The sequence below is a fragment of the Lepisosteus platostomus genome, chromosome 11, assembly GCF_059453375.1.
Source record: "Lepisosteus platostomus isolate fLepPlt1 chromosome 11, fLepPlt1.hap1, whole genome shotgun sequence".
Lineage (NCBI taxonomy): Eukaryota > Metazoa > Chordata > Actinopteri > Semionotiformes > Lepisosteidae > Lepisosteus > Lepisosteus platostomus.
This window is the reverse complement of record NC_142621.1, coordinates 36609423-36625413: the sequence shown is the minus strand read 5'-3', so window position 1 is coordinate 36625413 and position 15991 is coordinate 36609423. Positions and strand designations below refer to the sequence as shown.

Here is a 15991-nt window from a genome sequence, read left to right as displayed (position 1 = left end):
ATTCTACTGTAACAGGTCACCCATGCAAGGACTGTATCGAACAATGGAACTGTCCCTAGCAGCCACTGACATGGCCTTAGCACATTTCTGATGCTCCGATTGTCAAGTTGAAATGGTGCAAAGTTTGCAGTGGTGACTCAGGTGATGTTAAGATGGGAGTCCCAGGGAAAAACATCAGCAAAGGACGTCAGTGGGTGGAGGTGTACACTCCAGGATTATGAGATCAGTGGTTTAATACAAAGTGCAAGGCAAAAGAGGAGTGCAATTGCAGGTCAGTTTAAAGTAGATTTCAACCTGCAAAGATGCGCAGCCAGTTTAATCAAAAGCAGTGGGTCGCAGGATCCCACACTGGGTTTTGCAGTGCACATTTGCAGATTCAGCAATGGAAAATAGTCTAGGCAATGGACTATGGAGCAGCACGGAAATATACAGTATGGTCAGATGAATTATCCTTCATCATGTCCATTCATTTCATTTATCAGGGACAAGTGCTTGTGTGCTAGCAACCTAAAGAACACTACAGCTCTGAGAGCTTGCTTCCAACTGTGAAAGGTTCTGGTGGTTTCTTAATATTGCAGGGCATGTTTCCTCGCATGGTTCATGTTCACTCATTTCCTTGTAAGGCAAGGGATGAAGGCAAGACATCTTTACACCATGTTGTAGTGTTTATTGCTTGCCAGCAGAGGTTTCTTCCTGGAAAACCATACCCCCCTCCGCAGAACATCTGTAGTAGCTCAATGATTCGATGAGCATGACATTGATCTTATCCATATTTCATTGGTAGTTCTATTGTATTCTCAGTCATCTGATCTGAACTCATTCAAGTATTTATGGAATATTCTGGAATGGCCCCTGTGACAGGGTTTTCTTCCTCCTTCAACCTGGCATGAGTTAATTGTTAACACAGCCACTGGCTGCATGTGGTTTCCTAACACCCTGTTAAATCACTCGACTTGACACATCGCCATTTTCTTGTTCACTGTAGTTTCGCAGTTGTTGAACAGGAGTGCCATGTCTTTGACACAATTTATCATGAGACATTAAAATGAAATGGTCAAATTTTACTCGGTTTGTGGATTATACTTCTGTGACTGTGTCCCTTGCAGCCTTTTTTAACCATCATCCTCCACATAAAGACACCATGGCTCATAGGGAATGCATGAAACACTGGCAATGCAACAAACCAGTTAGCATCCACTAGACAGTTTGTGAGCTGATAAATTTTTCCAATTCTAGTGGCCATCCCAAGCTCCATAATGACAAGGCACTGGGCTGATGTCACTGCCGGAGTGAGTATTCTACAGTATCTACAGTAAGTAAGCCCACTTTTCACTGCACCTTCCATGAGCATGATTTGTGCATCAGTTTTCTTGGGATTGCATCGGGCAAAATGGAACTGTTTCTTATTTCAAAGGTCATAACTGGAAACTTAAAGGAAACAACCCAGACAGGCATTAGAGCTGAGGACCACCAGTACCTTTTATGTGAAGGTTGCTATGCAGTTAGTTTTGATGTTTTTTTGTAACCACATTAACGGATGTGCTCACAGTCCACATCAGTTTAATGTAGCAGGTCTCATACTGTGAAACAGGAGTGTTGCTGCTCTCCAGAGCCCTCAAGGTCATTCAGAACCTCCCATTCCTGGAAGTCCTGTGGGTCTTATGCACAGCTGTGTACCTGTGTATCTCTTCAATAGCTCATTCTCAATTTGTAAATTCAGCAGAATACAGTATATCGCAAACTTTGAGGATGGTTAATGCATGCAGATCCAGCATATTTTGTACTTTGCTTCTAAAGAAAATGTCCAAACTATTTCTTGTATTTTAGCCAGGTCTTGAATTGAGGGGGTACAGAGGGGGGTGGGGAACTCCATTCCCTTTGATCACAAAACCACAAAAGTGTTCCCCCGTCTTCCCAGATCAGTGTTGATTTCTCCTTTTCCAGGCTTCTGTATACCCTAAAGCACTCTTCATCTTATTTCTCATCCAGCCCTGGCTAATGGATGTACAGGATATTCAACGTCAGCCTTCTAATGGCAATAATCTCCTTTAATGGACAACCACACTTTACAGCATTCTGCCAGAAAGGGTGCACAGGTCAAGCTATTAAGAATGCTTAATCTCTTTTTTTCGCTCTTAGTTTTATGGTTAATTGCAACAAAAAAAAAACATTGCACAAGGGAGACTGCACGGTCCCGCAGCGGGAAGAATTGCTGCCTCGTAGCGCTGGAGCCCTGGATTCAATTTCAGACCTGGGGTTCTACCTGTGTGGAGTTTGTATGGCCTCCCCATGTTTGTGTGGGTTTCCTCCCACAGTCCAAAAAACCTTCGGTACGTTAGTTGGCCCTGGTGTGAGTGTGTCTGTGTTAGTGTCTGTGCGTGTCCTACGATGGACTGATGTCTTTTCCAGGGTGTAGCCTGGCTTGTGCCTGTTGCTTGCCATGATAGGCTCTTCCCGAAACCCCAAATTGGAAGAAGCAGTTAGGAAATGGATGGAGGAAGATCCACAGGAGAGAAGGACTGAAGAGAACACTGGCATTCTTGGAAAAAATAGTGTTTCGAGAGTTTTAAGGAACAATAGGAATTCCCAGCAGAACCAGAAACAATCTTAAGCCAGGCAAGCTTTTGTTTTCAAACAAGGTTTTATATCCTAATCCCACTGGATTAAAATGTTTTGTTTTTTTAGGGAAGGTCTTAGTCCAAAGAAAATGATGCCTGTCTTGACAAATGATTTATTTTTGTTTTCCTCCTTTATTGTTTGATGTATCTGCCTGTGGCTTTGTTTCAGAATTAAATATTTGTAGTTCACGAGGGAGAAGTTATGAGATCTATATAGTTATAACTCTGTGGGTATCTCCCTGATCCTAAATGCCAGGAACATGAGATTTATTTCTCTAAACGCATTAAGAAGCATCAGGCAGAAGAAAAGGCAATTTAAGATGTCTGTGTCAACGGGATCCCACCTAGTTTAAGCCATAATTCCCTGGTATACAGTATCTTACTAAATAAATTAATTGAGAACAAATTACAATGACCACCCGTTTATACAAATGAGCATTTTGTGGGACAGCTTGTACTATGAAGGAACATGATACATCATATTCAAAGTCATTAAAGGCGTTGAAAGCCCAGCCATGTGAGCTCCTTCTGTATCAGCAGTGAAAACATGGGGTAGAGGTAACGAGTAGAAAGCTGCATGGAAATACATTTACATCTGAGAACAGGAGGCACGTTTTTACACAAAGCGTTGTGGGAGTATGGAACAACCTACTCAGCCTTGTTGTTGAAGCCAAAACCCTGTCTTCTTTGAATAAACAGCTCTTGTTCATTAGCTTTCTTATATTCCCTTGATCTAATACACAGTGTATGGGTGATGGGTGTATTTCAATCAGTTTCCCAACACAGACTCCACCTTGCAGCTGACCAGTTTCCTAGCTACAGAGAGGGGCACCAATCACTATATGTTGAAGGCTCTACAGCACAGACAGGCACTTGTGAACAGCAGGAACCGTCTTGCACACATAACCCAGTACTCTGCTCTTCAAAGCTCTGGTCCTGGTGATAAATGACTGTGAACATGTGGATGTTACTTCTGTTTTCACTAACCCTAATGGGTAAGTAGAACTGGGACGTTTTCTTTTTTCTTTTTAAATATTATGCTACACTTATGAGGCCAGGCTTTATGTGGTTATCTCCAAAAAGAGGTTGTTAATTTTAGTTACAAGCTCTGTAAGAAAGTCTGGGAAGAGCCACAGCTACTGTAGCATTGATTTTTCATTGCCTTTGCAGTTGCAAGCCTGATATACTGTAGACAGCATGTTTCCAGGACGAAAGTAACTGAAACCATAAAGAGGCTGAAACCTTCAGTTTCAAACCATAAGCTTGAAACCAAAGAGCCGGTTTTCTGGGGGGGGGAACCAATTAATTAAAAAACCCAACAATCATCAAAAAGCAAACAAGTAAACATACTGAGTTTGTGAAATGTGCTTAAAAGTAGCTGGCCAGCTACTTTCAAGCACATTTTAAGTGCAGCTTCACGTGTACTTTTGATAAAAGTGCTGTGGTGTCTCCTGGAGTGGATGACAAGAGGACAGTATTTTAAAAGGTGATTTTAGCTCTGCCTAAAGCTGGACTTTTCACTTAACTGAAATGTTTCTGCTTCCAAAACTGAAGTTGCGACTTTAGTTTCTAACTTGTTTTGCAGGCAAACTTTTATATTCTGCATGCGCCTTTAAATTGCAGAAGGTTGATTCTCATGAAGCTGCTTATAGGACTGAAGCACCATTTTGAACTTATACCAAATTAAATGTATTTCCTTCCTGAGCAGGGCTGCAGACATCCAGAAAGAGGTCATGTACTTAATGTGATAATTACAAAACCCATGTTGATTTTATTCATTTGAAGATGGACGCTAAAAGTACTTGTACCAGTTTGTTGAAGTGATAATAGACTAAATGTATTAATTTTATCATCCATTCACTTGATCTAACATTGAGCAAGAAAACTTGTTTCAATCTTGCATGACGTCTGTATTCACAGGAGCATTTTTCTACTCCATACAATTACAGCAGCATCTGCTTGGGTTATTCTGTCATAACACACACTTAGGCAGTTCATTACAGTCTGGTGTTTGTCAATTCTGTGTCAATCATCTCCTTTACCAGAGGAGATTTATACTAGTTTCTGTCTTCTAACTACAATACTAAAATCTGGAAATGGAAGGCAGATGGAAACAAGAAATGGAATACCCATCTAGTCTATGAACCTGAGATGGAATTTTTGCAATTCAAATGTAATAAATACTGATGTTGTACTCAAATATCTCATAGGAGCAAATTAAGTTTTTACCAGCTGAGGGGATTTTCGATTCCTCATCCAAGTAACAGTTTTCTTTCCCGGCCTTGTCCTTTACTACCAGCTGGAGGTTCTGGTGCTGGTGAGACAGACTGGGACAATGCTCTAGGTATTGTTGTATCTGCTTAACAACACTGACCGGAACAGTGGAGTAGGCTTTGCACGTCAGGCCAGCCAAAACTTACCTACTGCTGTTCCAAATTAATAGCAAAGCCCACACAATGGGTGTGTTAGCAGATGTCTTTTGCAACAGATATTTTATTGGTTATACAGTAGCGCTTCTAATTTCCCTAAATTCTCTTACAACAATGGATTGATATAACACAACAGCAGATTGCTGTATGTTTGTATTGGGAGCTAACCTTTCCTGGCACCTCTGAGCTTCAGTGGCAATAGATGTGGTGTTAAACCTGATGTCCTAGCACAATGACCATTCACTAGGGCTGGCAAAATCCATTTATTGAGTGTTTTAGTAACAGTAATTTTGGATCAACTCACAACTAGGGAGGCTGAGACTCCCCTGGAGAGTGAGGAGCGAGCAAGGGGCAGCTGCACAGGTGGAGGAGGGGTACAGAAGACGAACACAAAGAGAACGGAAAGAAGGGACTCACATATATGTAGGAAAGAAGTCTAGAAAGATGAAGATTTCAGACAACTGGGGTGAATTGTGGGTATATCTAATAACAACTTCTCAATCGAATTTAATCTTTGGAGTAATTCCTCTCTACAGCACCTTATCTGCTGTGAAATTAGCTGCCGGGTCCAAATGACTGGCAGGTGTGACCTCAGAGAGTACTACACCTCATGGTGGGTGAAGTGAGTCTTCTCACCCAGAGAGAACAGTGGTACAGTATATAAAGACAGGGGTGGTTTCTAAAAGGGGAATCATTTTGCCATTCCAGGTCAGCTTTCTTCAGAGAAAGTCTGCAGCTACAATGATGTTATTCAGTATCTGAATTTGTCCAAGGACAACAATCTGTTCACTCTGACCCGTCCAGTGAAGGACTGGAGAGACCCTACAGAGGTTTATATTGAGGTCTTCCTCTATGCTATCTTAGCAGTGGTGAGTGTCTGAACTGAGGATTTGTGTGTGGGGGGGCAATCCTTTTCTTGGAAAACTGAAGTCCAGTTGGTTTCATGAGCATTTCTAAAATACCTACTTTTTACCAATGGTATAATTTAGTAAATGTATGCAGTTAATAAAAATCTAACTCTATACCGTTGGCTCTGTAGGACCAATTGTGATCAGACTTGATTCAGAACCATTTTGTAATTTCAGGGCATGATTACATTGGCAGACTTGGCAGTAGACAATGAAAGGCATTTCATTTCAGTTGTTTTCCAGTCTCACAAATTGTTAAGAAAGTTTTGAACAGAATGCCACTTAATATTCATTAATTCAATGTTTTACTAAATATAACAATTGTATCATATAAAACTAAAATAAGGATTCTCTTCCATGCTGAAAAGAGAATGATTGTACATATCTGGTATTGGCGATTCCAAAATAACAAACATGTGGAAACCTAATAGGTGAGAATAAAAGAATGTAAGAATGATTGGATATATGAGTCAGATGATGCATCCTGTGAACAATTAATGTTTTCAATGAATGGTTATTAAAAGCTATGCTTTTATTTTTTTCTGCATAAATATTCCTCCTTTCCAGATTGAGAAATCCCAAATATTCACTGCCTTCATCTGGACCTTAACAGTGAGTTTCAGGTTTACACATGTAACTCTTTTACTCTGTGCATGCAGATTTCACAGTAACAGGTTTGAGTGCTTCGAAAAGAAATTGTTTTGAAATGCTTTTGAGAAATCCAACCATTCTAATCCTCAGTATTTCTTTACTCTTTTGTCAGTACAAGACAAATTAAACTCTAATAATAATAATAATAATAATTGCTTACACTTATATAGCGCTTTTCTGGACACTCCACTCAAAGCGCTTTACAGGTAATGGGGACTCCCCTCCACCACCACCAATGTGCAGCATCCACCTGGATGATGCGACGGCAGCCATAGTGCGCCAGAACGCTCACCACACATCAGCTATCAGTGGGGAGGAGAGCAGAGTAATGTAGCCAATTCATAGAGGGGGATTATTAGGAGGCCATGATTAGTAAGGGCCAATTGGAAATTTGGCCAGGACACCGGGGTTACACCCCTACTCTTTTCGAGAAGCGCCCTGGGATTTTTAATGACCACAGAGAGTCAGGACCTCGGTTTTACGTCTCATCCGAAGGACAGCGCCTGTTTACAGTATAGTGTCCCCGTCACTATACTGGGGCATTAGGACCCACATGGACTGCAGGGTGAGCGCCCCCTGCTGGCCCCACTAACACCTCTTCCAGCAGCAACCTTAGTTTTTCCCAGGAGGTCTCCCATCCAGGTACTGACCAGGCTCACACCTGCTTAGCTTCAGTGGGTTGCCAGTTGTGAGTTGCAGGGTGATATACAACTTGTTATTCCTGGATACTAGTTGCTTTCTTTGATTGATATTTAAGGCTTTATGCCTTTACCTTAAAAATGTCTGAGTTGTGAATCTCCACATTTGGTTTTTATTATGTTACTGTGTTCCAAGCAAAATGTTGCCTTCTGCGACAGTTTTTAATACATTTATCCCATGTATATGTCAATATAGTAACATGTCTGGTACCAGTAAGGTATCAGACAAGACAGTCATGTCTGACTGGTACAGATGAGCAAGTTTATTAATTATTGAAAACTGCATTTCAGGACACTGTTAAAGCAGTATATAATAAAAATTACCACGCAAGTTGGATGCTTTCCAAAGTCTTAGACACAATCAGTAATTATATATATATAATGAGCACCAACAATTTACTCAAAGCTTGCACTAGCATTGTCTACAGTGCTATTAGAATAACCTTGTTATTAATACCGCTTAGTCTGGGTGAAAAGAACCTCAGCTCTTCATTAAGCATCTGTGATTTACGCTGATTGGTATGTTCAGAAAATCAGAAAATCACAAAGGCTTATGAAGTGATGTAGCAGCTGAATCACCTCGTTTACAGTATACAACAAAAAAAAAACTATTTATTGTGCTTTGAAATACAGAAGTATCAGGATTAACAATGTCAAACAAAATAATAACATTTCAGTTGAAGATCTCCATAAAACTGTTTCTTTATAAAGAAGGAAAAAAATGTAAAAGAATTAAGGAATAATGCAAAATATCTAAGTTATCTGTAAAGCAGAATATACACATTTTATCATGGTTTACCGTTAAGTGCTTTTGAGTTTTAAATTAAAATGTTATCAATCTACAGAGCTGGGAGAATGAATTTATTTCCTGGGATCCTAGCCAGTTTTGTGGCATTTCCAATATTTCAATTCCCAGAGAGCTGATGTGGGAGCCTGATGTGTTTATATTTGAGGCGTGAGTATGCTTAGATTCTAACCTTTTTATCTTATAGTAGAGCTTTGATGTAAACTTCCATTTTCAATGGCTCCATAACCAAAACTATTGCCAGGCATTTCTCTCCTTCTAAAGGATGAGACAGAACATCTCAAGTAGCTTTCAGTGATTGTAGTGACATGGCCATTATTTTTGCAAGATTTAACCATAAAGTTAGCTGTTTTCGCAATCAATATTATACATTATCTCTGGTCCTTGGGTGCTTTGGTTTTTCAAAGAGAAAGACATAATCAGATTATTCTCATATTCCTGTTTTCTCAATACATTTGCAGCCATTAGAGTATAGAAAGCTGTGTGCAGATATAATGTAACATCTTAACTTCAAAACGGTTTGTCTACAAACCTTTAGTACTAACATAGCATTACAGCACGTGTCCAATTAGATCACATATTACAGACCGACCTGTTGGGCTGTTTTCCAGGTTTGTTTTTATTATATAAAAATAAATGAAAAGAATAGTAAAGAGAAACTACAGAGGTATTGGGTTGTTCTGTTAAATTAGCACAGGACAGTGTGAGTGCAGTTCAGAGAAGGCATTATTAAGCACAGTTCAGTTTGCTAATATTTGGTTTTATGAGACTCACAATGAAGTCTGTCCCAGTAGAAGTAATTGAATTGGCCTTGTGTTCACAGTAGATGGCTGACTGTTCATGTATTCACACAGATACAGAAACATTACACTTTGAAAACAGATTCTACCTCTACTAACTTTAAGACAGATTAAGCATAAAATGAATAGGAGTAAGACACTAAAAATTAAGGAACAAGTACAGTATAGGTTTATTCCATGCTGAAAAGAGAAGAAAGGAAACACAACATTTCGGCTGTGGAGCCTTCTTCAAGTGTGACACAATGTGTTTCTTTTCTTCTGTTTTCATCATGGAAAAAAACATTACTTGTTCCTTTGCAGCCTACGCATGCTGACGCAGCTACCCACCTGCACTAAAAATAAAGTTGCCAATGTTATTATAGGAGTATATTGGAGAATGTATGCCACTGTAAAACTGGTTGCAAAACTGTAAAAAAAATGTTTTTATTCAAAACAGGCTGCATTAAGACGATGTATTTGATTAGTAGATATTGAGACATTTTAAGCAGTTCACAGGTTATAGGATTATTCAAACATATATTAAATATAATAATCTTAACGTATAAAATTAATAGCACCTGGCCAGAAGCATACATCATTATTGCTGAGCATAATTTTTGTATTATACATACACTAAAAGCCCTACAAAAAGTACAGATCTATTTTTTAATTACTTAGCACGAAGACCTCACCTGGCTGCAAAAGAACTGAATGGGACCTGTATCAGATAGGTCTGGGGATGGCTGTTGATAGTTGATTATGGCTTTAATAGCAAGTAGCCTGCTGAGCTCTATACAAAGCAGTGAGACAAACTCTACAGGAATACTGTAAGTCTGTTTCATGATGCCTTTTAGCACTGATGAGGACAAGTCTCAGCGGAGCCCATATTTGTATATCTTGAACGACGGTACAGTGTTTGTTGAAGACGATGTCCGTGCGGTTACCAGTTGCAGGATGAACGTGTACCAGTTTCCCTTTGACACACAGACGTGCAACCTCACTTTTGGAGCTATGATTCATCAAGGTAAGTGCTGCTAATGCTAACCTGTGTCTGTGATTTTCCTATAGGCCAGTTCAGGACACTATGATTTGCCTGTAGGCCAGTTAAAAACATTGCTGAGATTCACATAGGGCATTTGCAATATGGCTAAAGCCTTTTCTTGATTTTAACGTGGTTAGGGATTTTATTGAATTTTGTATAATGAAAAAGGTTAATGAAAATACATAGATATTTTGTGGGTCACCTATCTATATCCTATCCTGCTTTTGGCACACTGGATGTTAATAGTTAAGGCATTTGGAAAATGGGTGACACAAGAAATTTGGATCTGTAGTTACTCATTGGTATTTGAGACCATCTCTACCCTACAGCAAAGAGATTTTAGAAGGCATCTGACCTTACAATGTTATTTGCTTGTAATCATGAAGATGCACAGGGTCACAGCACAATTCCTCATATGGCACCTTCCTTCCTGCAGTGGATACAGTGCGACTGATTCCCTTCTCTAATTCCTCAAGAGCCACAGACCTCTCCCAGCAGGTGCTACACAGCCAGGGAGACTGGGAGTTTTTGGGCATGCGTGTCCTGAATTCATCATTTGGACTGGACAGGGGAAAATGGGATCAAATAATTTATGAAGTAAGACTAAAATCTATCACAATAATAAATATGACAAGGGCTATTAGCAAATGAGGAAGATTTAAAATACAATTCTTTTGTCTTTAAGTCTCTGTGTGTGTGCTGCCTTCTTGATCGTGATACAGATATCGATGAAGAGGAGGCCCGAGCTTTATGTCATCAATTTCCTGCTGCCGATTTTTTTTTTCCTGTTGCTGGACATCTTCTCCTTTTTCATCTCGGAAACGAAAGGGGAGAAACTGGGCTTCAAGGTGACGATCATCCTGGGGATCTCTGTTCTGCTGTTGATACTAAACGAGATCCTTCCTTCATCGTCCAGCAAACCGCCGTTGATTGGTGAGCTCACGTTTCCCTTTCCCACTTCAGAGTAAGGAGCCGCATTCCTGCAAAGAGAGAAAGGTAGATGTTCTAGATATAGAAAAAGATGGTCATCTTAGCATTTTCTTAGATCTAAAGCCGTTTATCCTGGAATGAAATGCTTCCAGTGACAAGTTTTACCTAATCTGCATAATATGATGTTTATCTCATTTCTGATTTCATACCTTCTTTTTAAAAAAACATTACAAAAGCTTTAGTGGGGTTTATTGAGACCCACCTCTCCTAACATGTTATTAGGTTTCCAAGCAAGAAAGTCTACATTGATTATAGAGAGTTTTTTGCCCCCAAAATTTACACTAATGCTGAATGCTAAGCTGTGTCTGGGATTTTCCTACAGGCTAGTTCAGGACACTCCTATGATTTGGTGCCCTTATTTATTATTGCAATAGATTGTCACTTATCAGATAGATACTGTATTGATCCTGTGAGGGAAATTGCAGTGCAATATAGTGATCAGCCCCAGATTTGGCATGCTGTACTGAGATGGCAAAGTTATGTATGGATACATCACAAAATCCCATGGTTCTAGGTGAACCAAGATGATGGTCTGACAGGAATTACACAACATTTGTCCTGGGAACCATGCGCTGACTGAATTGGAACTTTATCAAAAACTAAAGTTGTTTCCTATGTGCACCTGCACTATGTGCAGTGCTTATTTTTATGGATCGAAGTGTTACTTTGTTTCCGGTTGAAGAGAATAATTAGAGTAGTTGAGGATTCCTCAGCTGAACTCCAGGAAGTGAGTGCTTCTGCCTTAACCCAGAATCCTTTGTGACAGTGAAACCTGTCATGTCTACTCTTCAGCCAATTTCTGCATTGCCATCTTTGCCTTCATGTTGCTGAGTCTTCTGGAGACCATTCTCATCACATACCTGATGGAGAAAGACTCTGCCTCCCCTGCAGAGAGAGGGCTGAAGGGATGCGAAATGCTCTCCTCAGAGCCCAGCAGGAAGGCAGAGACAGAGGGATACCAAGAGCACAGTGAGTGTGCAGCAGGCAGGAGACCATTTCTGTGCTTTACTATACTGTGGCCTTTACAGGGATCGAAATTACCAGCAGTCATATCACCTTGCATCTCACAACTGGCAACCCACTGAAGCTAAGCAGGCATGAGCCTGGCCAGTCTCTGGATGGGAGACCTCCTGGGAGCAACTGAGGTTGCTGCTGGAAGAGATGTTAGTGGGGCCAGCTGGGGGCGCTAACACAGTAATAGCATGGTTCATAACTTCTAACAATGATGATTTACATTAAAAGGGATGTATTGTTTAATTGGGAAAAAATATTACCATTTACACATGTAAAGAGACCTATTTCATGTCAAACCTGATAGCTTAAAGCATGTCAGAAAGGATTAATTGGAAAGTACAATTATCAGTACAACCATTATATTTGAACAACAGTGATAAAGACATGGCTGTGACTACCAAGACTTTGCTGTGCAAAACTAAGGTTAAAAACTGCATTTTTACCCTATATCCTTATTTTGTCAGTTCTCAGAAGATGAGCAAGGCTGGGCTGGTCAGTTCCTCTCAGCTAAACCAAGCTTCTGCTGCTAGGGTGTGGGAAGATCAGTAGGCAGCACTTTTCCTACTTGACAAGAACGTCTAAACTAATACCCAAGTATGGGGAGAAGTGATATTATGAAATGAGATGTAATATGTTAAACTAAAGTCTTGACTACTTGCTCTTCTATCACTGTAAAAAAGGGGTGGTTACAGGTACTAAATTTATAGCTGATGTGTTCCACTAAAGTCTTGCACAATCAGGCTAAAATAGATGTTCTCCTTAATTCAAACAGTGAATTAATGTCTCACTTCCCTGCTTCATCTGCCCTGTAGTAGTGGATGTTGCATTGCAGTGGTGGATGATGTGCGTACAATATCTACATGTTGGGATCATTCTGGAAGAAAAGCGATGTACAAATGCAAACTTTACTAATTAAGACCACATTAGTACTAAAATGTCTGATATCTCTTGTCACTCAACTTGTCTAGCCACCCAGCCACAGGGGTCATTACTGTGCCCATGGAAGCCCCGAGTCACTCTAAACCCACTCAAACCCAGCAGCTCTTTGTTAGTTTTTGTGCAGCTGCACTGGAACTTCTGATCACAGCTCTCTTATGGCACAGCCCACATTTAAACTAACAAGCCCCGAACTGCATGCCCAAGATATGCTTCAAGTGAACTTGTGTAAACCGACAGCTACGTGCAGTTTCAAAGGTGATCTGGAGTGACACGCTGTGCTGATGTCTGTCATTAAGCAGATTCTTCTGATGAGCTCCTGGCCACTGCAGAGCATGTCAGCATGAAAGCACTGAACTTGGAGTCCAGAGAGAGACACTTACTGGAGAGTATCCTGCTGGAGCTGCAGATCCTTCATAACAGCCTGCTTTCCTCCACCTCAGAAGATACAGAGCCTGGCTACTGGACCAAACTGGCTGAAAAGATACACAAAGTCTTCTTCTGTTGCTATCTCGCCTCTGTAGTAGTGTTTCTTGTATTTATGTTTCTAACATGGGCAGCTTAGAGTCTCTAAAAGGACAAGACATTTTGTTAGTTTTTCCTTTACTGCACTAAAAACCTTCTTGTATATGTTTGTCTTTTGTTTGTATCCTGTGACACAAATCTGGGGCTGTGTTTTGGCTCTGTGGCTAAGGATCTGCACCTGTGGTTGGAAGGTTGCCGGTTCATATCCCGCGGCCGGCGGAGGAATCCTACTCTGTTGGGCTCCTGAGCAAGGCCCTTAACCCCAGCTACTCCAGGGGTGCCTAACCCAATGGCTAACCCTGCTCTCTGACCCCAAGCTTCTCTCCCTTTCTGTGTGTCTCATGGAGAGCAAGCTGGGGTATGCAAAAAGACAAATTCCTAATACAAGAAATTCTATATGGCTAATAAAGTGATCTTATCTAATACCCCTAAATACACAAAACACACCTGCATACACATCCATTATATTATCAATACTTACAATACACATGAAAATAATCACACACAATAGTACAATGACATCGAACAGGTGCACTACTGTTTTTACAGCTCATTCAGTCTCTGAAATCTGCATCCAGCAGCAGTCCCTGTGTAACTTAACACCTTTCAGACAGTCTCCGTCACAAAAGGTTTCTGTTCTTTTTCATGTTTACTGCCTTCTGCCTCTTGTCTCCATTCTGTTCAACTTGTGCTCTGCTGCCAAAATACTAGATTTATTATTAGGGTATTAATGATCATTGGTATCAAAAACAAGCCATCTATCAATTTTCTGTTTTATCTGACAAAGAGTCATGAGACAGCCTATCCCAGAAAGCAGTGGGTGCAAGGCAGGATACTCCCGAGATGGGAAGCCAGTCTATCACAGGATTTCTGTCCTGCAAGGTGAAATGATTTATTGTTAATGTTTATTTGCCAGCCCACATATTCTTCCATTGTTTCTATTCTGGTTGTTAAAACCGTTGTGATTGCCAATATAATCACCTCCTGAAAGACACACATTGAATCTTAATTAATTAATTCCATACAACTCTCCCTTTTTGCTTCATATTATTGGATTTTGTGCTTTGGATGTTGTGCTTTTTCTGATTCCTATGTATATTGGACTATATAAAATTTGCTTGATCCTCTAACAGAATTACATGTGGGACTGTGTACTTTTCTAGAATTTGATAATTGAGCCTTTGTCATTAGACTGCATGTAAGACATTTATTATAACCTTTGTAGTCCTATTGAATGAAGGTGACAAATGCAAATGCATACATTATTAAATAATAAAAAGAAAGTGTGATATGCCCTCACTCAGAGATGACCCAAGCCTGGAAACATGTGTCTTACAGGTTGTGCAATTTGAGTAGAATTCATTAGTTGTTTCTATCCTTTCAAAATTCAGTTGTTCCTTGTCTTCATAGCTTTCCTGACAGCAGCCCCACTGAACAGTGGGTCAAGGAGTGAAGACAGAATGTGCTAGATTTATTGAATTAAGAGGGAACTTTTAAAGAGGTCCAGAGAGGAATTTAACCAGGACACCAGGGTTAACACTCCTATAAAAGTGTTTTCTTACACCCCTTTTCATTTGTTATTGAATGTCCTTTTATGTCCCAGTGTTTATGTTTGTTTCCTTTCGTGTCCCTGAGTTCAATGTTGCCACCACGCCAAAGTCCACCATGAAAACTATGCCATAGAGAACCCAGAATGTAGGCTGAGGCTGTAAAAAAATGAGCCAACAGCCCTCTGGGGGAGGCACAATTTTTCAGGCTGCCGGGATAGTCTCCATAATCCGTCTGGCTAGTCCGATGAATGGAGAGTGCGGTGTCCGGGATCCGACCTCAAAAGAGAGGAAACGTGGTTTGTCATTCCTGAAGTGTGTAGTCCAGAGTCTGTGAAATGTGTTTCTGGTCTGGGGAGAGGACTGCAAGCTGTCCCGCATCACCATATGGCTCGTGTGGAAGACCCGAAGGCCAAGTTAGGCTGGACTGTATCTGAAGGACCGTCAAGATCGAGAAGGTACTGATCGTCACAATCTGGAGCTCTTTCACCTGTGCCAGTGTAGAAACCAAGTTCCTGAGGGAGGCTGTCATCAGTGAAAGGAAAAATCTGCAGCCAGAAAGAACAGGAAGGGAGGCCGTGACAGCACCTCTCCTGCTATATTATGTTGTTCTTGCACTCTGTTTAATGTTCAATGTCAAAGTAGGACTCGAGACACAACTTTCAAGGCAGCAGAGAGGCAACAAACTCTGAGCCCAGCCTTACACCTGGGTGTGAATGGATAACTTTATTAGAAGTATTCCATTTCAACCAGAATTACAATGTAGGATTTCATAGTAAATAGACTTTAAAAATGTCTACAATTCATCATGTCATGCTTTTTTTCTCGAATATTTGGAGTCCTTGAACATTTGATTAAGCTTACACAATGAGTAAAATAATACGTACTGTATCTAAATAAAAAACAAAGACAAAAAACAAACATTGAATTAAACAGAATTAGTTCTAGGTATGTAAGAAAACGTTTCGATTGTTCAATACAGCAGCATTTTAACAAATTTTTGTTGCCTGCAGTATCACACCTTGGAATTTGAAGTCCACGAGTTTCTT

General features: G+C 40.3%; 1 protein-coding gene across 1 annotated transcript; it reads left to right on the top strand.

Annotated features, from left to right (window-relative positions):
• Positions 1-3609: 3609 nt before the first annotated feature.
• LOC148652556 (5-hydroxytryptamine receptor 3A-like) lies at positions 3610-14806 on the top strand. The gene is made up of 10 exons (XM_088597622.1): positions 3610-3613; positions 5631-5645; positions 5777-5916; positions 6523-6567; positions 8150-8259; positions 9743-9912; positions 10367-10527; positions 10653-10863; positions 11713-11889; positions 13173-14806. The coding sequence occupies exons 1-10, from the start codon at positions 3610-3612 to the stop codon at positions 13433-13435; spliced, it is 1296 nt and encodes a 431-aa protein (XP_088453748.1). The 3' UTR covers positions 13436-14806.
• Positions 14807-15991: the final 1185 nt, after the last annotated feature.